This window comes from Alexandromys fortis, unplaced genomic scaffold (assembly GCF_014885135.2).
Source record: "Alexandromys fortis isolate MF-2015 unplaced genomic scaffold, M_Fortis_MF-2015_v1.1 scaffold_67, whole genome shotgun sequence".
In the NCBI taxonomy this organism is placed as follows: domain Eukaryota; kingdom Metazoa; phylum Chordata; class Mammalia; order Rodentia; family Cricetidae; genus Alexandromys; species Alexandromys fortis.
The window spans coordinates 2,089,496-2,115,623 of record NW_026067945.1 but is presented as its reverse complement, the minus strand read 5'-3'; the positions used below and the strand labels follow the sequence as shown (position 1 = coordinate 2,115,623).

The window sequence follows — 26,128 nt, the reverse complement described above, 5'->3', positions numbered from 1 at the left end:
TCCATCTATCAGTAACCTGTGGGATGGTGTCTTAGTCAGGGTTTCTGTTGATGTGATGAAACACCATCACTGTGCAAACTCTTATATGAGAAAGCATCTAATTGGGGCTGACTTACAGTTTCAGGGGTTTAGCTCATTCTCATCCTGGCGGGGAGCATGGTGGCATGCAGGCAGACATGGTGCTGGAGAAGAAGCTGGGAATTCTACATCTAGATGTGCAGGCAGCAGAAAAAGAGTAAGACACTGACCAGAAAAGAATTTGGGCTTTTGAAACCCCTAGTGACACACTTCCTCCGACAAGGCCACATCTACTCCAACAATCCCTCCTAATCCCTATCAGGTAGGGCCACTCCCTAATGACCAAGCATTCAAACCTGTGAGCCCATGAGGGCCTTTCTCAGTCAGGCGGTCCTCGGGGAGCTTGGTGCCTCCCCCTCTCTAAGGTTCACAGATCGTCAGATGGCAGTTGAGCGCCGGCTCTCGGCACACAGTGTCCATCTTCATGAGCAAGCGGTTGACATCAGTGCTGTGAGAGAGGAATTCACATAGGCAGGGACAGGTTTTCTTCTGTAAAAAATATTTCTTGCTAATTTCTTACCTATATAATATGTTAAGGCCCTTTTTACCCCCCTCCATTACCCTTCCTATCCCCCTACTACATCCACTGAACCTCTTCGCCTCCCCTCAGGCCCCACTCCTAGTTTTGTCTTTTTCAGCACCCACTGGGTTTAATCGCTTCCCCGAGCATGAGTGTTGGGTTGTGTTCTGGCTCCGGGGCACCTTACCAGTGGTTGTATCAAAGTAGAAAGATTGCCCCTCCTCCCCCAGCAACCTTTAACCTCCAATAGCTCCCAGGAAGTGTGGGTGCATCATGAGCCCCTGCCCCAACCCACAATGGAATGTTGGTGGCCGCATCTCCTGCAGGTCGTGTGCAGGTTCCCACAGCTCTGTTGGTCCGTGAGTTCATGGTTGTGTCCTGTGCAGAAGTGTGTCGTGGTGCTCCCTCCTGGTCTCTGGGTCTTACGGTCTTTCTGCCTTCTCTCCATGGTATCCCCAGAGCCTCGGAGAAGGTGGTGTGTGTGTCTCACTTAGGCCTGAGCACTCCACAGTCTTTGAAAATTGGAATTTTTTTCTTTTTTGGACATTTTCTTCTTCTTTTTTTCATGACACTCATTATGTTATTTTTTTATGTGCATTGGTGTTTTGCCTGCATGGATGTCTGTATGAGGGTATCAGATCCCCTGGAACTGGATTTACAGACAGTTGTAAGCTGTCATGTAGGTACTAGGGATTGAACCTGGGTCCTTTGGAAGAGTAGCCAGTGCTCCTAACTGCTGAGCCATCTCTCCAGCTCCAGAAAGTTGGATTTTCACTGCTGAGCCTCCTTTCCAGTCCCAGGTTTCTAAACTGCATTAGGGAAGTAAAAAGAAACAGGAATTGCCAATAAAGTTTTATTGAAGCTGAATGAATGTTCTCCAACTTACAGTGGTCTGGCTTCGGTTTTGGACTTTCTAGCGGTGGGGAAATAATATGCACTCAGGAATAGTCACACCAGATTTTTGATTTTCCCTGGGGTATGTGCAATTCTGTCTGCGACAGGGAGCGACCATTCCAACCACAACTCCAGGGGCAGCGTTGCTAAGCTGTGGCGTCCTGCAGTGGGTCAACTCCATGCATTGCACATGGTATTTTCAACCTATGGGTTTATGCCCAAGTCTAAGTTGGAAAGCCTTCACACGTATATTAAAATCATTGTTTCCACATGTAATAATACAGAACTCTTGATGGACTGGTTTCTTGTTTGTGTTCTAAGCTTGTGAAGTTGAGTGTGGCTGTCCACTCTCCTACAGCCCTGGTCTAAGCGTGGTGCACCAGCACAGGGAGGGTGTCGTCACCCTGGGCGCTTGAGCCGCAGTCTTGCCGGAGACTCAAAGAACTGTTGGAAGTGACAGGGCTGGCCTCACTAAACCCTGTCCTGTTTTGACCAGGGTCAGCTGCTGAGCATCTCGGCAGCCCACGGAGATCTGGAGACCGTCCGGTTCCTGCTCACGGAGAAGCGCGTGGAGCTGCCGATGGAGCCCACTGATGATAACCCAGCCGTGGTGGCGGCGCATTTTGGACACACCGAAGTAGTCCATGAATTGCTGGAGTCCTTGTCAGGTAAAGTGCTGTGCTCAATTACCACCGCCTTTTCTGGAACACAACTGGAAACACATCCTTAGGTAATCTTTTACAATCAGTTTCACCTAGCAATATGCATGGAAAGTTACACACTGTCTTTTCATCACCCAGTATCTAACCCTTTTTATGGCTAAACAATACTCCGCTGAAAGGCTATACTGTGGTATGCTGCATTTGTAATTTGTTTCTGGTGAACTCAAGGTGTTCTAGTCTCCTATATCTCCCCTGTAGTTTTGGCTCAGCGATGAGGGACAAGCGCCAAAAACATCACTGCAACAAACAACAGGTTGAGGCGGGCTCTGGGAATGATCTTTAGGCGTTGGGGCTTTGATGTCAAGGCTGGGTGCTGTAGAAGAACCCTCGCATGGTTTGATATTCTGTAATTGATACCTTGAATTTTTTCATAATTTTTAAAACCAAGGGCCCTATTGTTTCTGTTCTGTACCGGGGTCACAATCACGGAGTGGCCTCGTGTGGATGTATCTATGTGCATTGAGGTAGATCTATCTCAGTGGTTCCTCCCAGCCAGTGTTACCGTGTGTGCCTGGAGGGCAAAGGACCTTAGGGATAGGAATCAGTAGAACTTTAAGGAACTTAAGAAGCAGACTGGATGAGATGAGACATAGGAAGGCAAGAAGGAGCTAAAGGATGACTCTCTTCAGGGCTCCCATGATTAGCTCTGTGTGTGATGTGACCCTGGGGCTAGTGTCAGAGGGAAGGGGAAGGCATCTAGAAAAACTACAGCAACCCTGGGGAGTTCTTTCTGGCCTTATTCACCACGTAGGCATTTTTAATCCATCAGAATCACAGGGCACATACCCTTGGTACTCAGGCCTTTCTGGCATATAAGCCGCCTACGATAATGTAGAGAAGTGTTGGGTGCGAATTCAGGGTAAGAGCTCTCTCCACTTGGCGGAAGCATCGCTGTCAATGAGAGCTAGAATAGCTGTATTTTCTTCCTGGCCAATGGGAAGATGAGATGAGTGCAGGGAGCAACTGGTACCATCTAGCCACACTGTCCCTCTGCCCTCTCACCCCTCCAGGTCCCTGTAGCCCCCAGCGGCTGCTGAACTGGATGCTGGCCCTGGCTTGCCAGCGCGGGCACTTGGAGGTTGTGAAGTTGCTGGTGCTGACGCATGGGGCTGACCCCGAGAACTACGCTGTCAGGAAGAATGAGTTCCCAGTCATTGTGCGTTTGCCCCTCTATGCAGCCATCAAGTCAGGTGGGTCCCCCACGCTCAACTCTGTCCTGCGAAGTGTCCGACTTTTCAGTGTGGCGCTCTGGCTCCACCCCCACCACTAACTCCAGTGGCCTGTGGAAGGACTTCTACGACTCCTTCGTTTCTGTGTGTGTGAGTGTGTGTGTATGTGTGTGTGCGTGTGTGTGAGTGTGCACACTTGTGTGTGGAAGGCCAGAAGACAACCCCAGCTGTCGTGCTTTGGGACAGAGATGGGAATCACGCTTTTGCCTGGAGTTTCCCTGTTCATTTCAGTGGGCCGGCTATCCAGCCCCACGGATCCTCCTCTCCCTCCCTGTTTCTAGGATTACAACCTTACTTTATCATGCTCAGTATCTTTTTCATGTGGGTTCTGGAGATGAAATTTGGGCCCTCAGAAAGCACTTCGCTGACTTAGCCATCTCCTGGCCCCCTTCTCAGTTTCTTTTTCAAAATAGCTGTTCGTCCCTTCTAGTTTCCCCAATGGGTGGCAGGGACCCACTATGGCAAGTGGGACCTCGTGGGCAGCACTCAAAGAACAAAGTCCTATAAGCTCTTGCTGCCGGGAATTGGCACATCTGGGGAGTAACCCAAAGCCAGCAGGTTTTGCTCTCTTGGTGCAAGAGAGCAGCACCAAGGCCCCACCAAGAAGAGATGACCTCTGGGACATACAAACTCCCTGAGCTTCTCTGTCCTTTGTCCATCAGGGAACGAAGACATTGCCATATTCCTGCTTCGCCACGGAGCCTACTTTTGCTCCTACATCCTGCTGGACAGTCCTGACCCAAGCAAGCGCCTGCTCAGGAAGTATTTCATTGAAGCCAGTGCCCTGCCCAGCAGCTACCCCGGGAAAACAGTGAGTGACATGTCCTGTGGGCAGGGTCTGGGACATAGCTTTTGGACAGGGCTTTTTTGCCATGTTTCTCAACGGATTAAGTAGGTCATATTTTTTTAATTTTCCCTTAAACTTAGTAAGGTTTTAAACTATGCAAGTAGGATGTGCTCATAAACAGCGAAAACTCTGGGGTGATGTAGTGAAATGGATTCTGCTGCTCCTCTTGTATTAAGTGATCTACCAACCTAGGAAGGATCCCTTTATGTACTTCCATAAGGAAATCTGTGAGAGCTTTGTGAGCCAAGACCGGAGCTGGGCATGGTGATACAGGCAACTGGTCGTAGTGGCACAGGGAGCTGGGCATGGTGGCACAGAGAGCTGGGTATGGTGGTGCAGGGAGCTGGTAAGGTGGTGAAGGGAGCTGGGCTTGATAGCACAGGCATGTGATCCCAATGACTGGGGAGTCAAGGGACAGGAAGATCAGGAGGCCAAAGTCACCTTTCACTAAGTAGAGAGCCCAAGGTCAGCCTGGGGTCCATGGGACCCTGACTAACAGCAAGCAAACAAACAAGAAAAAAAAATGACACCATTTACATTAGCGGCAAGTTGGCTTTTTAAAACACCAGTCAGCATCTCCTCAACTCAGTCTTTAGTGTACTTGAAGGCAAGGTGGTCTCGGTCCTTCTCTTGAGGACAAGCGCGTGGGTTCTCTCTGGGTTCTGGGCTCTGCCTCTTCTTACGCAGCCCCATTTGCTGAGGTATGTCTGCTGACATAGGCCCGAGCTCCTGAAGTGAGTTGCTTTGGAGCCAGCCGCCCACAGCATCTGAGCTTCTCGGGCCCACACCTCGGCCAGCTCTAGATACCCCACCCTGAACCTTCTCATTTTCCTATCCGGGGAACACAGCTATCAAGTGTTTTCATTTCCATATTTTATTAATAATACTATTAAATTTTCTCATGTGCTCATAAACTATTTATATCCTTGTAATGTGAGCTGCCTGCGGATGCTTATTGATTGTTTTCCTGAAGCATTAGCTTTTCATTTGCTCACTGGAAATCACATGTTAGAGATTTGAAGCCTTTGTGGGTCCTGTGTGTCGCCAGTCTTTTCCCCAGTCCTTTGTTTGCTTTTTGCCTGTTTTGCTTGCGCCGACACAGATGTGAGGACAAACAGCCACATAAATTTGTGTCCTCCTTTACTGGTTCTCTGGGGTCTGGGGTGTGTAAAGGGGGGATTTCCAGGCAGGTTTTATGTAAATATTCTGCTAGAGACTCTTACGGTATTTTTATCCATTTAGTTTTTATGTTTTAAGGTTTGGTCTTTCTGTTGTTCATCTCTGTGTGTTATGTGAGGGGAGGGGGCTATCTCATATCTCTGGCTGGACAGCCAGTTAATTCAGCACGGGTTCCAGGAGAAGGAGTGTGAGTGTTGAGTGTGGTGTGAGCTTGTCTGCAATCCCCACTTGAGTGGGAACATCTTCAGTTTGCGGCTAGTCTGGGCTATGCAGCAAGACCCTGGCTCAAATATAAACTACACCACACTAGTGAAAATGGAGCTTCTTTTCTCTGGGTTCAAACGTTACAGTTGGCATTTCCATGTAGACATTGGCATGTGTTTGGGGCTTCTGAGTACTGACTGGTACACAGGGACCAGCCCTTCCCGGTACAGCCTTGCTGTTTGAATACAGGTGCGTCGTTTAATCCTTACAGTCTAACAATATAAGCTTCCCATTCTTTCGGTTTTTTTTCTGAAGTTAATTGTACACATTCTACCTTGCACAGTTCCCACAGGCACCATTTTCGTCATATCAAATAAACGCTTTAGTTGTGTTCACACATCTGTCCTAGCAACGGAGCCTGTTGCCTCCTTCAGCGGCCGCATTGACCGCATCCCCTTCACGTCAGTCTGGGATGGGTTTCCTGAGACTTCTCCTTGGGGTTCTCGGATCACCCTATTTATGTATCTGTATGTACATTTTCTAGTTTCTCCCTAATGGTCTTGAATTGCTCTTATTTTTTGTGATCTTTTTTATTGCTTCAGCACTGTTTGAAAGGCATGTGCCTCTGTGTGGTTGCCATGTCCTTTTCTAGCCTGATGACTCTGGGAGGGGAAGAGGGTTTTTCCTTTTGTCTTTGGACAGACTCCTTACCAGCTTCCCTTAGTAATTATAAGTCTGAGTGAATTATGATCCCTGGCTTTGGGCTTCCTTACAGTATGCCCTTGTTATATTTAGATAGGTTTGGTTTTCACTTAGTGCTGAGTTAAAAAGGCTGCTGAGTTAGGCCAAATCACATTTGAAGCTATGGCATTTCTACATTCATTCATTGATTGAATAAGTGATGGTGGTAATTGCTGACCCAACCATGAATTCTTGCAGGAAATACTAACTGGTTTGTTTGTTTTCTATGGCTGGATTCGAACCACTGACATTCTATTTACAATTTTTACATCTTTGATTGTAGACAAATTGCTCCTCAGTTTTGTTCCTGTTGTTTTGTTGAGGTTTTCATACAGCCATTCTTGCTTCTTATGGTGGTTTTAGGAGTTTTTCATTGTTTCTCTATAGATGTTTCACAAGTCTTTATTTTCGCTTCCTTTGAAGCCTTCAGTCAGTTCCTTTATATTCAGTTGAGGAGATTACATTTTGGCAGATCAATGTGCATTCCCTTCAGATTTTGGATGTGCCATTTAGTGCTCATCTATGAAGCACACGTCTATATATGTATTTCTTTCCTTTTATGATATTAAGCAGGTCAATGTTTTCTCTTTCAAACTTTAGCAAGACACCTCGTAATGGCATTTCAGTGTCCTGTCAAGGAACTAAATTTTATTCAACCCTAAACCAGTCTTCACACATCCCTCTGTTAAGTTTTCTGTGGTTGATGATGAGGATTCAACAAGACTCAGGACTATTTCGAGCTCCAGGGTTCACCATTGTAGCTTCTTGCAGCCTCTTATCTGTACCCAAAAGAGAAAGACCAATAAATGCTTGTCTCATAGGCATGCTTTGGCAAGAAAACATGGTTAACATTTGCAACATTTTAATAGCAAGACTCAGCCCATGGCAAGTGGCGTTATAATAGACATTGTTTGTTAATTGTGGAGCAGTCAGCCTTCCATATCCCTGAGGGTGAGTTTCAGGACCCCAGGAGATGGTCCCAAAATCCACAGATGCTCAAGTCGGTCATGTGAAATGTCCTAGTATTTCTGTGTCATCTATACACTCCTTCCTGTATAGTTAAGTCATGTCTATATGGTTTAGAATGCCAAATACAATGCAAAGGGGGAGCCATTGGTCCTTACAATGTAGAATTTAGGGAGAAATGACAAGAAATAAAGTTTGTTCATGACACATATGACTTTTTAAAATTAATTTTGATCTGGAATTAGGTGAATCCACATGCAGAGCCCATGCAGAGAGGGACTGCCTGCAATTCTTTTTCAGATGTCTTGAGTTGAATATTTATTTTTCTGCTTACCTTTCTGATCACATTACTTGCTGATCAAGCCCCTTGTACACTATTTGTCCTTTACCAGAATCTGAAATGTGAATATAGAGACATGTCCTGTATCAACATGAAAATGCATGTGACTGTGTGTACATGTGTGTCTCCTACCGCTGCTGAGTTCTACAAGGTTGCCTCACATATACGGTTTGATGTCAGATAGCCATGTGCTGGCTAGAGTCACTTGAGCGGAGGGAACCTCAATTGAGAAGATGCCTCCATAAGCTTGGTGTGTAAGCAGACAAGCCCGTAGAGCATTTTCTTAACTAGTAATTGATGGGTCCTGGGCTCTATAAGAAAGCTGCTAAGCAAGTCATGATGAGCAAGCCTAAGTAAGCAGAGAAGCCCGTAGAGCATTTTCTTAATTAGTAATTGATGGGCCCTGGGCTCTATAAGAAAGCCGCTAAGCAAGTCATGATGAACAAGCCAGTAAGCAACACCCATCCATAGCCTCTGCATCAGCTCCTGCCTCCAGGTTCCAGCCCCGTTTGAGTTCCTGCCATGACTTCTTTCAATAATGAGCTATGATGTGAAAGTGGAAGCCAAATAAACTCTCTCCTCCCCAACTTGCTTTGGTTTTGACATACTGTCACAGCAAAAGTAACCCTAACTAGAACAGAAATTGGTACCAGAAGTGGGGTATGGTTGTGACAGATCATGATGTTTTGGGAAAGATTGTGGAAGGACTTTGGAACTTTGGGAAGAAAAGCCATTGAATCCTCAAAGCTTGATGAGCTCTTCTAATAGAGCTTAGATGATAAGAATATTGAGAGAGATGCAGAGGATGGAGGCCCAACTTGTGACGTTCCGAAGGGAAGTCTGAGAGTCACTTAAAGACTCAATTGGGAACATTGCATACTTTGAAATAAGAATCCGTGATTCTGGTCAGCTAGGGCTGAAGAATCATCTGTAATGAACCAGAAACCAACATTACTGAAGTAAAAATCTTTGCTTTACTAGGACAATTGATGTTGGTTAGTTGAAACTGAAAAATTAGTGGTGATTAAGAAGAGGTGAAATCTTGGAAGTGTTTCCTCAGAGTCAGCACACAGAAGCTGTGTTCCAGAGGTAGCCAAGCTTGTACCTCGTGCTGCCAGCTAGCCTTGGTCATGTGTAAGAGTCAGCAAGGTGGTACTTGTTTTGAAGTCAAGAAGGGGTCATGGAGAGAAGCTGAGGCTTGGCAGTGTGTGACAGAGCTGGGGTCCCTGAAGAGACCCCAAGATGGGTTACTTATGAAAGTGCAGTCCAGTTGCAGCAAGAGATCTTAGCATTCTGGAGGTGCCAGTACCATGGCCTAACTGCCAAGAACAGCAGCAATGGTGGAGTGGAGACAGCCTGAATTTGGGAGATAATCTATGTGTGCTCAGAGGGTAGAGCCAGAGAAGTGATCTAGGCCCTTTGGAGGAGTCCTACAGATTGTGAGTAGATCTCAGACATCAGACAGAGTTATTTACATGGCTGTAGTTTGGTTTTACTTTGTTCAGATTATGACCATGTCCTGGTTCTTTTCTCTTGAAATAAGAAAGTATTTAGCTTATTTTTTTTTTATTTTTATAGGATTCCACTTGCTTTGGTCATGATGTGTTAGCACAGTAATAGTAACTCTAACTATGACAGAAATTAGTACCAGGAGTGGGGTATTGTGATAGACATGACCATGTTGTAGACTTTGGATTTTAAAAGAGACTTTGGATTTTGTTTAAAGACACTGAATTATTAAGTGTTTTTTTATATTTAAAGAGTATAGAACTTTTAAAATTTGAAATGCTTATATTGTAATAGATATTATTAATGTGTGATTTTTGGGATGGACATAAAGAAAAGTTTAACAGTGAAATGTTTGTGTCAAGTTGACATGGTGTCTATTGTACTGGCTAGTTTTTTGTATTGTTTGAGACAACTTGTAGGCATCTGAGAGGAGAGAACCTCAATTGAAAAAAAGCTTCCCTGAGCCTGGGCTGTAAGCAGACAAGTCTGTAGGGCATTTTCTTAATTAGTGATTGATGAGGGACTGTCCCACACATTGTGGTTAGAGCCATCCCAAGGATGGTGGTCCTCGGTTCTATAAGAAAGCAGCTGAGCAAGCCATAGTGAGCAAGCCAGTAAGCAGCATTCCTCTATAAACTTCGCATCAGCTCTGCCTCAATGTTCCTGTCCTGACTTCTTTCAAAGATGGACTATGATACGGAAGTGTTAGCCAAATAAACCCTTTCCTCCCCAACTTGGTTTTGCTCATGGCGTTTTATCACAGCAATAGTGACCCTGACTAAGACAGTCTCCTTAGTCCTCTGGATATCTCAGTCCTAGAAATGGAGTCTGAAGCCTTCTCATATGGACACATCATACTCTCGTTTTCATCAACCTTGAGTAGATTTGCTGATACTCCTTTTAGATTTATGTTTAACTGTGTGTATGGGTGTGTGTGTGTGTGTCTGCTGTCTGTCTCTATGTACGTGTGGGTTTGTCTCTCTGCATGTAACGTGTCTCTGTGTGTATGTGAGTGTGTCTTATGTATTTGTGTGTACACATGTGTGCACACACACATACACACAAGAGTGTAGCTGCCCACAGAGAACAGCTTGAAGCTAAAGTTACAGGTAGTTTGTGCTATCCAGTGTGGGCGCTTGCAGCTAAGCTCAGGTCTCTGTGAGAGCCATCTCTCCAGCTCCAGTCCTTGAGACTTTATTTTCTGGCAACAGCATACAGTGTTAAGCTCATCTGAGTGTGTGTGTGTGTGTGTGTCCACACTTCCCATTTGCACGGGACCTCCCTAGTGGGGCATTCTTTCCATCTTTTCTACTACATTTATTGTTACTTTATTTTCACTGTTCTCTTATTCTTACTGGTTTCCTTGTTCCTAAAGAAGATTGATATCCCAACTCCCATATCATATTACCCATATTACCTTTCTATAAGCCTTGTTTGCATTATCCCCTGTAAAACAGGGAGATGTTAGTGCCGGCACAGAGGCAATCATGGGCTTATCACGGACACACTCAAAGGGTTAATTGTTGCTATTATCTTCATGCTGCTAAAGGAAATGGGCTCCTCCAATTCTGAATTCATGTAGTAACTGATTATTTTCCTGCTCTTTCTTATCGTATTAGTTCATGTTGCACAACGTGATCCTGTATTGCAGGGAGTGCTGTATGTCTTCCAAGTGGAACTATTAAAGTTACAAAGACATTGCTATCAGCCCTCTTGCTGCCCGCAACTAAGACAGTATCGCTGCCCACCCACATCTCCTTCAGGCGTAGCTCTCCCCAGATCACTCAGTTTCTGAAGCAGGTCATGCAGGTCTCATGATAGTGAGTGTCTTGCTTTCCCGAGCTGAAATGTCCAGGGGTTTCAAACTCTCCACATTCAAACTGTACCCCCACACTGACCAACTCACACTTCAGGGGCAGGACCTAGCCTCAGGAGTTTTTTTACACTCCCCCAGGTGGGCTCCAGTGTGCCCCCAGATGTTGACAGCCAGTGACTTTGGTTTTCTTGGTATAATGTTGAAGCAGAGAAAGTCAGAGATCTCCGATCTCTTCTGCAAGATGTCTCCGACCTCACGTGCCAAGGCCAGCCACGGGCTTGGAAGTGAGGAGTACATCCTGCCAATGAAAAGACAAAGAAAAGACCACACTGCTTTTCCCTCTCCTGGGCTTCTCTGCTCACATCAGAAGAGGAAATGAAATCGTAGCACACACAGCCTGACTCATTTGAGCTCCCGGGATTCCCCGGAGCAGGTATTATTTTTGTGATTCAAGTGAATCTCAAAGACAAATGCCCTGGAGTGGGTGCATTGGCCTGCAAAGTGATGCCACCAAAGAGCTGAGAAAGGTGATGGCCAAAGAGGTCCAGGTGAGCTCAGCACCTTTCTGGGTATCCTGTGGGACTGACCTGAGCTGGTGGTGTTATTGTTGGTGTCCTTCCAAATACTGGGCTCCAAATGCTGGCCATTAAAAGAGCACTTTGCCTATTTAATACACTGCCTGGAAACACCCTTGGCTGGGTTGCCATTCACAACAGTAAATTCTGTAAAGTGGCCCATCACCCGGAAGAACACTGGTGATGGAGGTTACCTCCAGGGACATTTCTAGGGTGTGCCATCTTGTTTTGTGTGTGGAGCCTGCTTCCCCCACTGGTTTATGTGGTTTTGTGTTTGTTTGGGGGAACACAGTTTCACTGTGTAGCCCAAGCTGGCCTTGGACTGGCAACTCTTCTACCTCAGTGTCCTGAGAGCCCAAGTGCACCTTAGAGGATTTTTTTTCGGGTATATTTGGGCAGGAGCTCATATAACCCAGACTGGCCACGAACTTGCTGTGTGTTGAGGATGGCCTTGAACCCCTGCTCATCCTGCCTCTGCCTCCCTCCTAAGTGCTGGATGGGAAGCACTCACTGCCAAGCCTATCTTTAGCGGTACTGTTTTAATGTCCTTCCCACCTCTCTATAAGCAGCAGCTAACACAGGGGGCGCAGCCTTCACTGGGTCTCTGGGCAGAGCACCTCTGCTGGCTGAGTGGGAAATGCAGAGAAGACCTTGATTAGATTCCACAGCATCAGGCTCCTTGGATTCTGTTGCTGTTTGGGTAAGGAAGGTTCCAGAAGCCACAACACGTGATCAGATCTGCTCAGAAACACTTTTTAAACAGTAGAAGTGAAGCCAAGTGAGACCTGGCAAAGCCATTTCCCTGGTCCTTGGTGTCCATCTTAAACAGCCAGATTCTTGCCTACTGAGAGCCTCACTCATGATGGACAGCTGCAGCTGAGCAGTGTTAAACTGTAATACAGCAGGAAAATAGCCTGTTGCTTTTACACCTAGAAAAGAGAACTCAGAAACACCAGGAAAAGCTTAGCCGGGTTCTGGAGCCTTAGCCGTCATCCTGGTGCAGCTGCCAGCGGCAGGCAAAGGGCTTGCTGGACAGTTGTAAGGGTTGGGAATAAACAAGGACTGAAATTAATTTCGAAACAGCTCAGTGTGGAAGTCATTTTCTCTTTTACGTCTCTCAGATGAGTAAAGATAAATTAGATCTTGCCATCGAGAGTTCGCCATTCGTATTTGTCTTTAGATTGTCCCTGACTTACATAATTTAACCACTGGCGGTCCCCTAGCCCGTCTCTGCGTTGGAGCTGAGCAGCAGGCTGTCAGTGCTGACGCAGGTCTTCGTCTGTGTGCCCTGGGTGGGCGTTTTTATCTGCATACTGCGCAGGGAGGGCCAGGGGCATCCACGGAGGCTCCTGCCTCTGCTGGGCCTGAGGGAGCTGCCAACTGCCCTGACTGAGTAGGGGCTGCATGCTGGGTTAACCTTGTGGTCATAGACTACAAACTCTTTTTTTCAAGTATAACTAAGACCTTTGGGGAGCACTCTTCTCCTAGGTAAGGTCTCACACTTACCTAGTGCAAAGGATTTTCTTCAAGAACATTTATGTGCGTGTTGACACCATTTTAATTCCTTAAACCCCTGAGTGGCTGAAGGTTCTGTTTCCGGTGGAGAAGGCAGAAATTAGCATTCCCAAATTTGTCTCAGGATTAGTGAGGCTCCGAAGAAGTAAAGGCTGTTAAGATCCCTAGTTCCCTCAGCCTGGCCTGTTCACCGCCTACTTACGTGAGAGGAAGAGAAAGCCATTTGCTGCCCTCAGAGGATCACAAAGCAAACTCAGGCATCTTCCTGTTGATTTTGCTTTTCCTGGTCTTGCTACAGTGGTCATAGCCACTACCTACGGCTCTATTTCCCATGATGTCAGTTACAGTCAGTTTTGGTCCAAAATAGTAAATGAAAAATCCTAGATAAAACCATGCTTAAGTCTTAAATGGTTTGCCATTCCAAGTATCATGGTGAACTCTCACACTCTTCCGACCCATCCCTTCCCGGTGTGACGCAGCCCCTTGTCCAGTGCCTCCATGCTGGAGTTTATACCTGATTAATAGTCACTTAGCAACTGTCTCAGCTCCCAGATAGACTCTCAGAGTATTCCAGGGCTTATGCTTGACTAATCCTTATTTTACTGATAGTGGCCCAAACACACAAGAGGAAATGCTGGCAGTTCAGATATACATTTTGAGAGAAGGACAAAATTTACTTGACTTTTATTATAACTTTTTATTATTATTCTGTTGTTAGTTTTGTTGTTGTTGTTATTTTACTATGTATAATGTACAAATTTAACTCATATAACTGGCATAAATATATACACAAATATATATATATGCATAGTATATTTAGGGCTTGGTATTAGCCACAGTTCAAGCATCCCCAGAGCTCTCGGGCTATCTCCCCATGGATAAGACAGGACTGCTATATTCTACACAGGCATTATTTTTCTCTGGTCTTCACAGACTAACTTTCCAGTAGATGTTCATCCTGTCCTGTGGGACATAGTACAACTAGAGCTGTCCTATGCAGCAAGGCCTCTTACAGAGTTCTCTTAATCACAGCCTCTTTTAGCCCAACAAATTGTTCCAGGTATATAGCTGTATAAGATATGCATACAAATCAAACATTTACTTGTAATAAATCATAAATAGTTCTGTTTCAAAACAATTCTTTGTTACCTATAATTTATAGGTCACTAGAGATGAAAACCAAATTTGCATACTAATGAGGTGGATGTGCTTGTTCGTTTTTACATAAAGGACTAAATCTCAGTTGAATATTTGATGCCTCGGGACTTAGAGCTTCATCGGTATGGTTCAGAAGCAGCTGATACTTTGATTTTCTATGTCAAAAAGACCATGTTCCATAAATTTGTAGTACAAGGTAACAGAAGTATGATTAGGGCCATATCAGAAAGCTCTAGAAATTCTGTCATAATCCCCAACTGGAGCTCACTGAATGGTTGTTTTTTTAATGAAACTCGTCCACAAATCAAACTACAGTTTCTAAAATCCCACAGTCTAGCACAGTGCAGTCTATAGGTATTCTTATTATACTTACATGAGACATGGCAGTGACAACTCTTGGAGGTTTTTGTTTTCCTTAAATTGTTGTGTCTCTGTAAAATTTTATATGTAGTGAAAAGCCTTGCATTTCAAACCTTAGTCCAGCCTCCAGACCGAGGTGTTTCGGGAGCCTTTGTTGGAGTGCTGGGACAAGACAGTGTTCCATGACAAGTATCTGTGCTGTGTGCTTCCACCCGTGACTCTAGTGAAGTCACACGATACCACACGGTAACACCATACGGGTGACACCACACAGAAGCACCACATGGTGACACCCACACAGGTTTGCCCTGGCTGCTCTGCTGGAAACAGCTCAGGTTTAAGACACATTCTGTTTGGAGCTGCTTCCCAGTCAATACGTGTTCAGAAGCCTTCTACTGTTGCCAAAGGTTTGTGACTCCTCCACACCGCCACCCACATGTTCAGCTTCATGGCCCCACCTGGGGTCACAAGTTACAGTTTAGGAAGCTTGGATATAAGGGAGTAGTTATATAAAATTACTCGCGCTTCGCTAAGAGCAGAGAAAATGATTGATAACCTGGACATGCAGAAAACCGTTGCTTGATCTTACAGGACAAACTGGAAAACACAAAGACGAAGAATAAGAGAGGAGGAAACATTCTAAATGTCAGGACTGTTGGGTATAGCTCAGAGGTTTCCATTAATCACACTGCAGGCAAGACTGCAGACAGGCAAGAACTGAGCTTGGGAAACTCATCGGAACTATCCAACTTTTATATATCTCATAAATATTGTAAAGCACACATCAATTATATTTTTTTAAAAAAGAGATGGTTGGCATTTCCAAATGTTAAAAGCATGCTTCCAAATATAAATATAAAAGCATACTTCCAAATATAAAGACATAATATGGATGCATTTAAATAGTAAAATTATTTATACTAAGAGGTATTTTTAAAATAAACTTTTTTAAACAGGGGTAATAAAATCGGTGAAGGTCATATCTGAAGTCTCACCTAATTGAGAAGCTGGGGAAGAAGAGTTGAGCCCAGGAGTTCCATAACAGCCTAGGCAACATAGGGAGATGCCAGCTCAACAAAACAAAGGAATAGAACGCAAACTGACAAAAAAATTTAAACCCAAAATAGATCAATACTCGATATGATTGATAGTATCTCATCAATTGGGATTAATATGTAACTTAATTCAGCCAGAGTCTGTGAGTTCTCCACTGTGCTTGAGACTCCACAGCAGCCTGATCGCATCCACACCTCTGCAGGCTGGGTGCAGGTTACAGGTCCCGCTAGATACAAACAGAAGAAATAAGCAGTGAATTCACATGTGAGAAGACTCAGATAGCAAACCACCCCAGGAAAACATACACAAGCGTATTAGCGGTCATGGAAACCAAACTAAAGCACTATCCCCCACCTATGAAACTATCACAATGACACAGAAATGCTCAGTAAGACATTTGGCCGGGCCAGAGCAGCAGACACGCCAGTGTCGTGCTCCTGGCATTGCAGTTGGCTCCGTATTGACCAAAGTAATTGGCATCACGTGACAAAAATTGTTAAACTTTTTTTTCTCCCAGTAATCTCTTCTGAATATGTAGTTTTATCTCTCAAGTCTATCTTTAGGACATAATTCAAAGACATCTATAGTGATTGCCACAAACAGCCAAACCCACTGTGTAAGAGAAGGAAAACTGAGAGTAAACCCCAAATGTCCAATAGTAAGAAGAAACCATGTTGACCATGCCATACCATCCAGTGAATAACCCAGCCAGGAAAAAATAGCCCTGTCTTCTCAACACCCAGCACACTGCATTTTGTCCCCAAGACACCCTGCAAACCTTAGCCCCACACAACATCCTTGGGAAGGTCTTCCTCAATGCGCACTATGAACACATGCCCTCTCTTACCTCTCAGGACTTCCTGTCTGCTCGAAATTCTTAGCAACATCTAGAGCTGACCCTTCGTTTCCTATTTAACATCAACTCCATTACTTCATTTCCTATTTAACACCAACTCCATTACCCGACCAGAAGCTTCCTGAAAGCAGGGTCTCTGGCCACCTTTGCTCACCCCATGCTAGCCATTCAGTGTAGATCCTGAACATGCTTGGTAGATGGTTGTATGTATGTATTGATGGATCATTGGATGTATGCATAAATGAATAGGTGATTGGATGAGTGAGTGGGTAGGTGGGTAATGGATGGATCATTGGATGCATGCATGAACGAGCAGATGGTTGGATGGAGAGGTGGGTGATGGGTAGATCATTGTATGCATACATGCATGAGTAGATGGTTGTATACATGGATGATAGGTAGGTGACTGATGGATGGATTATTGAATGCATGCATGAACGATTAGATGGTTGGATGGAGAGGTGGGTGTGTGATGGGTAGATCATTGGATGCATGCATGAATGAGTATATGGTGGATAAATGGATAGGTGGGTGGCTGATGGATGGAAGGACTGATGGGCAGATGGATGGATGGATGGATGGATGGATGGATGGATGGATGGATGACTAAATGGGTGAATGGGTGGATAATTGGCTGTATAAATAGGTTGTTAAATTTTTAAATTTTAAATAATATCCCTTCTATATATAGATGATCTCATAGTTAAAATGTACTCTGCTAAATATTAGGCTTTAATCTCTCACCTAATTATGAGGCAGAAATCTTGTATTTACTTTAAAATGGAAGAACCTGAGATGGGCTCTCAGTAATAAGTTAAATATCTTTGTTAACTATGTAAGAATTTTCATTTCTTGCTTTTTTTCTTTCTCAACTGTTAGCAAAGTAGTAGGAGATTTCTTATAAATTTCCTTTATTTTAAAAGAAAAACCAAAGTTGTATAAGGAAAAAGGTGCTTTTTTGTTTTTGTTTGTTTATTTTGTTTTGTTCTTCAAGGCAGGGTTTCTCTGTATAACCCTGACTATCCTGGAACTCACTCTGTAGACCAGGCTGGCCTCAAACTCACAGAGATCTGCCTGCCTCTGCCTCTCGAGTGCTGGGATTAAAGGTGTGTACCATCACTGCCTGGGCTTATAAAAGGGCAATATTTATTGGGGGACCCTCTAACTTTTCAAGAACTTTAGGGGCTCAGTGTGAAGTGTTTGTTGGGCATGCAAGGGCCTCTGGGTTCTATCACCAGGGTGGAAAACAAGAGAACTAATACAGACGGAGCCAGGCTTTCCTAGGAAGCATCTCGCACACAGCTAGCAGAAGGAACACATGATCCCTTTCCTTCAGAAAATGAACTGTGGTTGTCCAGGTCTTGGTTACCACCCTGCTGGGCTTCTAGAGAGACTTGAATTGGCCTTGGGATTGACATAGTTGGATTTGGGTTAAATTGTATTCTCTTTTAAAAGATGTTATGGCAGTTTTTACATCCGTGTGCACACATGCAATTGGCCTGGAATTTTGATGGCTCTTACAGAATTGCTAGTTTTGACTCGTAAAATGAAGTGAGCAGCTGTGTTAAGGAACCATTTACCCAACAAGGGGACTGTTTGTTCTTTAAACTTTTACTTGAGAACAGTTTATGTTGAATCAGGACCTTCGGGAATGGTTCTCTTAGTTAATCCCCTTGGGCTAATCAACCCATGTTTACTTTCATTGTCACTTTGTGGGGTTTAGTTTTGTGAGTCCTGTTTTCAGTGTAGTCAGTGACTGACTATACCTGTCCAACAACAAAATCTCCAGTGTTGTAAACAATGATTTTACACCCATTTACATACTGCTATTTTTACTCTTGGGTTATTAAGTATTAGTTTATTTTCTGTTTTCAAATGGCCTCTTTGTTTTTGTTTTTACCAATTCCGTGCATGTATATGATGTATCTTGATTAGATGCACCCCAGCTCCTCCCACCTCCCACTTCCCTTGAACACCCTCCCTCAACCCCCACACACGATAACCCACTGATCTTTTTGGTTGGCTCTTGCGCAAGTAGCCATAACTCTAGTGAGGTCAGGATGCAATTGCCATGTCCTACCCAAGTGCCTTTTACAGCACTCCTCTCCACCCACTGCTTTATATTTATTTCTGCCCCCATCACTAAATTTCCTAAACTTGCAGGAAGGAATGGAATAGATTCCCCTTTAAGGCTAAGCACTCGACACCCACTTGTTCTCAGAACTTTGACCAGTTGCTAACTGCAGAAGCATCACTGCCTAAGGTTGAGTACAACACCGACCTAGGGGTGTAACTCTCAATGTTTAGAAGGCAGTTCCATGTGACCATTTAGCAAACTGGTGATAGAGGTTGCCCCTGGATCTCTGACCTCCCAAGCCACGCGCTTTTGCCCAGATTTGTCTACTTTACCTGACTCCCCCATGGAGCCAGCCTCAGATCCCATCAAGAAGTGAGTGTGCTTATTTCTAAGCTTGTCAATGGCCATCAACTTCATTGGGTTTTGAGAGATCCTCAACTTGGTTCACCTGGGTTTGCTCTTGTTTCTTCTTCATCTTTGTTTTCCCTTTGAGCCTGGCTGTCTTTGCTTCTCTGCGTTCTTCCATCTCCTGTGCTGAGTGAGCACAGAACGTTGTGGTGTTTCTGTCTGTGTTCTCCACTCATTGTGAGGCTTTCATTGTCTTAAATTCCTATACTGTTGTCATGTGTGGGGTTTTCCTCTCCTCACCACACATTATTTAAAAGGGAAATATTGCAGTATCCAAAGAGTTGAGCGCTGTTTAACCCTCTTCTCCTGGCTGGTCATTGCTTTTCTTTGCCTTTGTCTAGGCATGAGCCATGCAGTAGGGAAAGAGACAAGCTGTGTTACAAGTCTGCCTTTTCAACTTTTCTTCCCCTTGTACCCCAGAGTTTAACCAACTGATGAGAAGGTTCCTGTGTGAGAACAGAACCCATCTCTGGCCTCTGCTCTTCAGTGGTCTCCCTCTATTATACAATGGACAGCTTTGTAATTCCCGGTTGGTTCTCCGCGTGTTTCATTTTTCATGGTCATTTTTTCCTGCACTTTCATTTGCTCTGTTAGCTCTCGTGTCCTGTGTCAGGCCATGAGGATTTAGCATCGTTATATTTGGGGGTTGTAATCATTTGTCTTTTATCACCACCTGTCACTCTGATGTCCTTGGTGCCTTTGGACGGCTGTCTGTCCTGTCAGCTCTTCCATAGCCCTGTGAGCATGCAGGTGAGATAGAGAGGAAGCAGTATCAAACACTGGGTATAGAAATTGCAGTTCCGGGTCTGCTAGAATTCTTTCTGTGTGGATTGCGCCAGCCTGGCAGGGCTACTGTAAATGGTCAGGTGAAAGTGCTCCGTGGGCACTGCAAGGGGCTGGTGAGCAAAGCTGCCATCTGACCGTGGGACTATATTCATCAGGTCTCCATTGGGCTTGTGCTACTCAGGGCTCCTTAGATAGCAGAGCCAGTAGGATGGATGGATGGATTATAGCTGAAAAAGAATGGATAGATGGATATGGGTGGTCTATAAATAATAATGTTAGATGGTGGGTGGATGGATAGACAGAAGATAGAGAGATAGATAGACAGACAGATGGATGCATGCATACATACATAAATACATAGGTAGACAGACAAATGACAGATAGGTAATTGATATATAGATAGATTAGTGCATGCATGCATGTATAAATATATAAATAGACAGCCAGACAAATGATGGATAGATAGATAAATAGATAGATGGATAGATAGATAGATAGATAGATAGATAGATAGATAGATAGATGAGAGGGGGCTCACTAGGGAACTTGGCTCGTGTAACCATGGAGACTGAATAGCCCCCTGGCCCTCTCTTCAAGCTGGAGGCCATGGATGCTGATAACATAGCTGAGTCTAAAGGGAAGAACTGGGAACCCATGGGACCACTGGTGTAGAGTCCTAGAGGCCCCCAAGGTAGGATTTCTGCTGTCGGTGAGGATAAGGGGAATGTGTCAGGCTGAAGCCCAGAAAGAAAAGTGACTTCTGCAGTTCAGTTCTGTCTCAGCCCCTGGCTGGTGGGATGACACCTGCCCACACTGAGGGCAGATGCTCTGCACCCACTGATACCCTTGGCCCTCACAGACACAAGCAGGCATGTTCTGCCAGTTTCTATGGATCCCTTCATCAAGTCCAAGCCTGGGGTTAACAGTCATGGTGTCTTACGAGAACAGACAGCTGGAGCAGGATTTTAAAATATACCATTAACCGTGGGCTTGCACACTATTTTTGTATTTAACATTTTTCAATTATCTGGTTTCTATGGTGATGTTTCCTCTACTTTCTATGATACTGGCCGCTGAGTACTGTTAAGTCTGACACCTACAATATAGTGTAGCGGATGTGCTCTCTTGGGAACTGATTTAGTAATTTCTTTCATTCAGTCGTCCAGTTAACCAAGAAGCCCCTTTCAAGATTAGGAGGGACCGCTCCACCCCTCTCTCGATCTCTCCCTTCCCTGTTCTCTGAAGCAAATGTCCTTTCTTGGACTCTCATTGTACAACACAGGTTCTCACGGGGTCTCCCCAGATTGGGGACCCAGCTTTGCATCACTCTCTTTACCTGGTAAACTTTGCTTTCTCATCTCCACTTTCAACAGGTGTTCTTTGGCTTCTCAGAAGCTGTTGCTTCCTTTTCCTTCCCACAAAAGGTGTCACTTATGGCCTTTTCTAAAATATTTTTATTGCACTTTAGGGTGCACGCGTGGGTGTATGTGTGAGTGTATGTGTATGTGCGCGCGCGTGCACGCACGCGCTACCACAGTACACATGGACGTTAAAGCACAGCTTGTGGGAATCGGCTCTCTCCTCCTGCCGCGTGAATCACAGGAATGGAACTTAACCACTGGTGTCTGTTATGGAATGATCTGGATTCTCCGTTTTGATTGCCCATCGCTAGTTAGCTTTCCTTCACTGTAGCAGGAATATCCAAGGGAAATCAACTGATATGGAAGGAAGGTCTGCTCTGGCTCAAGGTTTAGAGGTTTCAGGCCACGATCAACTGGGCCCACTGCCCTGGCTTGGCACCATAGTGAGAGTGTGCCGCAGAAGGAGCCGTTGATTCCTGACTGGAAATGGAAAGAAAGAGACCGGGAGAGGCAGGACTGGGTCCAGATATCTTCCTCAAGGGCATGCCCCCAGGACCAGAAGATTCCCACTAAGTCACACTTCCTGGTTTCCTTCCTCTTCCCAATAGCATGCTGGAGATAAGACCTTTGTCACTAGGCTTCAAGGCTATGCCGAATCTGAACCACAGTCCCTTCTGGGCTTTGCCTGACTGGTTACCAGTTGCTGGTTTTCCTAAGATTTCCTAGCAAGTCACCAAAGCATAGACTAAAACAGACACAAGGTTCCTCTCACCCCTCTGAAGCCCCAAAGTCCCAAACTAAGGAGACGCTGTCTTCAGACGTCATCTGAGAACCTCCGCTGAACACAGGAAGTCCGGGGGCTGCTTTACTCTCTGATCTTCAGGCAAGCTTTATTTATTGAAATACACATGAAATGTCACTACAAGCATGTGTACAGTGTGTTTGTGTGAAAAACTTGTGGTATTATGAGGACAGCTCGAGGGGATCGGTCTAAGGAGCCATTTGATGCATGACTGGGAATTGAAAAGGAGGGACTAGGGCTTGCATCCTAATATCTTCCTCCAGAGCATATCCCAGTGACCAGAAGACTTCCTGCCGAGAGACTTAGCAGTTCTCTCCTTCCATCTTTACTTAGGTTCCGAGAATCAGACTCAGGTCTCCAGATTTGCACAGCCAGCACTCTTACCCACTGAGCGTCTCACCAACCTCCCACCCGACCCTTTAACAGCCTGAGTCCCCGCCACCACCTTGGAAAACAACTTCCCAAGCCATCACGCAGTACCTCGGTGGGGAGGCAGTGCTTCCTCTGGGCTCCCCTTCATTTGGCCAGGATTTGAAAGGCTTGGAGAAAACCCCAGGACACTTTCCATCTGTGTTCCCTGGTGCGTGTGGCTTGACCACGGAGCTGTTGAGCCGCTCAGTGCCAGCTGCTTTTGATCCTTTGGTTCTGCACTCGGGAAAGGGTTATGCAATGGCTGGCTGTACTCCCCCAGTGCCTGGTTTGTGGTAAGTCAGCCCAGACTGACACGAACAAGCAATGAGCACTGTGGGCTTGCTGAACCTGTCTCTGTTGAGTGCATAGACACAGTTGTCATTTTTGTGTTCTTTGTCCTCTCTTGGGCAATATGAATACTTAGGTATCCTGGGTACCTGGGAAACAGAAATGATAATAAAACACGTCAATCCAAAGTTTCAGTGTAACCCAAGACTAGGTGGAAGGCTTCCGTGTTTGTCTACAACATGCCCATCTAACTCAGAATGCATCAGCCTACAAGCCCGTCTGTCTTCCAAGGATGTCACGTAATGGGCTTTCATTTGGGCCGCCAACCAGCTCCCAAACCATGATATGGAAACTTATTATTAGTTATAAATGCTCAACCTTGTCTTATGCTTGTCCCACTGGCTCTTATATCTTAAATGTACCTGTTTCTCTTCATCTACATTTTGCCTCCAGGCTTTTACCTTTCTTTCATTCTCTATGTCCTACTCCATGTCTGGTCTGGCTAACTGACCCCAGGCCCCTCTCTCCCTCTTTCTCTCTTCTCTTCCCCTGAGCCTAGATTTCTCCTCCTACTTATTCTTTCTGCCCACCAGCCCTGCTTAACCCTCTACTGCCTAGCTATTAGCCGTTCAGCTTTTTATTAGAAAGAGCTCAAAGAACCGGCTGCAGCAATTGCTTCCCCTCTCCTTTGGGTCTAGTGAAGTCAGTGGTACACACTGCACTTCTCCATGTGGGTGGTTCTCTTCTAATAGAATGGTCTCTGTTCAGGTTTCCACACAACCATCCTTTCTCTGTTGAGTGGGTTCATCATTCACTCCTGAGTCTGTGAAGATCAAAAAACGTGAGCTAAGGCAGTCAGAGGCTTGCAAACCCCCACACACGCACACATGCTCACCTATGAACCTAAAACTTCCTGATTGCCCGACATAACAGTGGACACACTCAGCACTACACAAGAAAACTGCTGTACAACAGCATCAAGCAAGATGCTGGCCTTCTTCTGTAACGGAAACACATGCTCCATATGGGAGATAAAGAAATGGGGCGCTCCATCTGAGAGAGAAAGACATAAGGTGCTCCAACCTAGAGATAAAGAAATGGGGTTCTCCATCTGGGAGGTCAAGAAAAGGGGTGCTATGGTGGATTTTTTTTTGTCCTCCAAAGGTTTCTGTACTGGAGAGCTAGTCACTAGCATGGAAGTTTCCAGAGATGGTAGGACTTTTGAAAGGTGGGATTGATGTAAAGCGTTCGGGTTATTGGAACATCGCTCTCAGAAGGAGTCATTGCTGGGTCCACACAGTGAGTTGTGTGGAAAGCAAGCCAAGCCTATGAATTCCTCTCTGCTTTCCTTCTCAGCCTGTTATCTCCCTCCCTCCTGCTACCTGCTGTCCTGGGAGGTAGGCAGGGCATGTCTGCCCAGACCCAGCCAAGGCTGCACCTTGCTGCCCAGGACTGTGTACCACACTGAGTTCTTTTCCTTAGAAATCCCCTACGCTCAGCATGGTTTCTCTAGCCTCAAGAAACAGACCACTCCCTAGGGTTTGCAGGGGTGACAGAATTCAGGCAGGTAACAGAATTCTGAACTGATTTTTTTTTTTAAAATATTAGATAAAGCCCAGCAGTGCCCAGCTAAGGTAAAGGCAGGGCAGCTCTCTGGGTATCAGAATGACTGGTGTAAGCATCGAGCTGTGTCCAGCCGATGGGCAGAGAAGCGGCGCTACTCCAGCAGTGATTAGCATACCTAATGCTCACATCTTGGTTTCTAAATAGCATTTTCCTTGAATGAGAATCAGAGCTGAGGCCAGGACTTGCCTGGGACAGCATCAGAGGAAACTGGGACATCTGGTTTTGCCAGGAATCATCACCCCAGTGACCAGAAAAAGTCAAAAGAATACAGGCACCCTCACAGGGGACTTCCCCCTGGACTAGCTGGGACACTTGGGCATTCAACGAAAAGTGTGGTGATAATGAATTTAAACACTTTAAAGAATTGCCAGTTCATGTAAGGGACACTTTCTTTCTTCTTTTTTTTTAATTGATTTTTATTGAACTCTACATTCTTCTCCACCCCCCTCCCTGCCTCTCCCCTCCCCTTCAACCCTCTCCCAAGGTCCTAAGGGACACTTTCATGAGGTGGGCACCCGGGGACAAGGTGACAGACAGTGAGCATAGGAAGGAAGTTTGTGGAAACACCACGTGACAACCACCATTGTATTAATTGATTCAGGCCAAGACCGACAATGTTGAATTCACTCAAAGTCAAAGCAATTGTAGGAACAGAGAACACACACACTGCATAGTGCTTGTGAGGCATAAAGGGTCAAATGGACCTTAACCGGCTGTAGATCAGGCAGGCGCTATCTTGACTGAAGATCAAATGGGGCCCCAGTGGTAGAATCACCTGGTACCTGATGCCCCCTGGTGGGATTTGGTGGGAAGAGCACCACAGTGTAGCCAACCTTTGCTCAAATGTTTAGCCTGAGTCTCAACTGTCACCTACTTTACTTACACAACTTCTAGCCAGGCAAGTATGGGAGATTATTCTATGAAGACGGTTGGAATGATTTGGAAAATTGAAATGACAGAGTACTAAAAATACATCTCTGGGGCAATGGCGGATACTTGAACGTGGGGCATGCATTGGATAACCTTGTGCCGCTGTTATGCTGCTTGAAGAACAAGCGTTCTGTATGAAAAGATTCCTGTTCTACTGAGTGTTTAGGGTGGCATGTGGTCCTGTTGTCCTGACTAGTTTCATGTCAATTTGACACAAGCTACAGTCAACAGAGAAGAGGGAGCCTTAGCTGAGAAAATGCCTCCATAAGATCTGGCTGCAAGGCTTTTTTTTTCTTTAGTGACTGATGGGGGAGGGCCCAGCCCATGGTGGTGCCATCCCTGGGCTGGTGTTCCTGGTTCTATAAAAAAGCAGGCTGGCTGGTCGGTGGTGTACACCTTTAATCCCAGTACTCGGGAGCTCGAGGCAGCCAGATCTCCATGAGTTCGAGGCCAGCCGGGTCTACAAGAGCTAGCTAGTTCCAGGACAGCTAGGACTATTACACAGAGAAACCCTGTCTCGAAAAACAAAACAACAACAAAAGAAAGCAGGCCAAGCAAGCCATGGGGAGCAAGCCGGTAAGCAGCACCCCTCCATGGCCTCAGCATCAGCTCCTGCCTCCAGGTTCTGGCCCTGTTTGAGTTCCTGTCCTGACTTCCTCTAATGATGGACTATGATGTGGAAGTGTAAGCCCAATAAACCCTGAACTAGGACACATGCTATGTTGTGCCATTCACAAATGGTTCAGCAGAAAGTGAAGAGTTTTGTTTTGAGTCTTTGAATGTGTGTGTGTGTGTGTGTCTGTGTGTGTGTGTGTGTGTGTGTGTAGTATGTGTGTTTACGCATGCACACATGCGCACAGTGGGGATATATATA

General features: G+C 45.4%; 1 protein-coding gene across 1 annotated transcript in view; it reads left to right on the top strand.

The window, feature by feature from the left end:
- Lrrk1 (leucine rich repeat kinase 1) overlaps window positions 1-26,128 on the top strand; it is a 131,242-nt gene that overhangs the window by 49,916 nt on the left and 55,198 nt on the right. Inside the window, exons 4-6 of the mRNA XM_050149149.1 lie at window positions 1,989-2,160; window positions 3,225-3,404; window positions 4,106-4,254. Coding sequence (XP_050005106.1) covers window positions 1,989-2,160; window positions 3,225-3,404; window positions 4,106-4,254 — 501 coding nt within the window. The remainder of the gene's footprint in view (window positions 1-1,988; window positions 2,161-3,224; window positions 3,405-4,105; window positions 4,255-26,128) is intronic.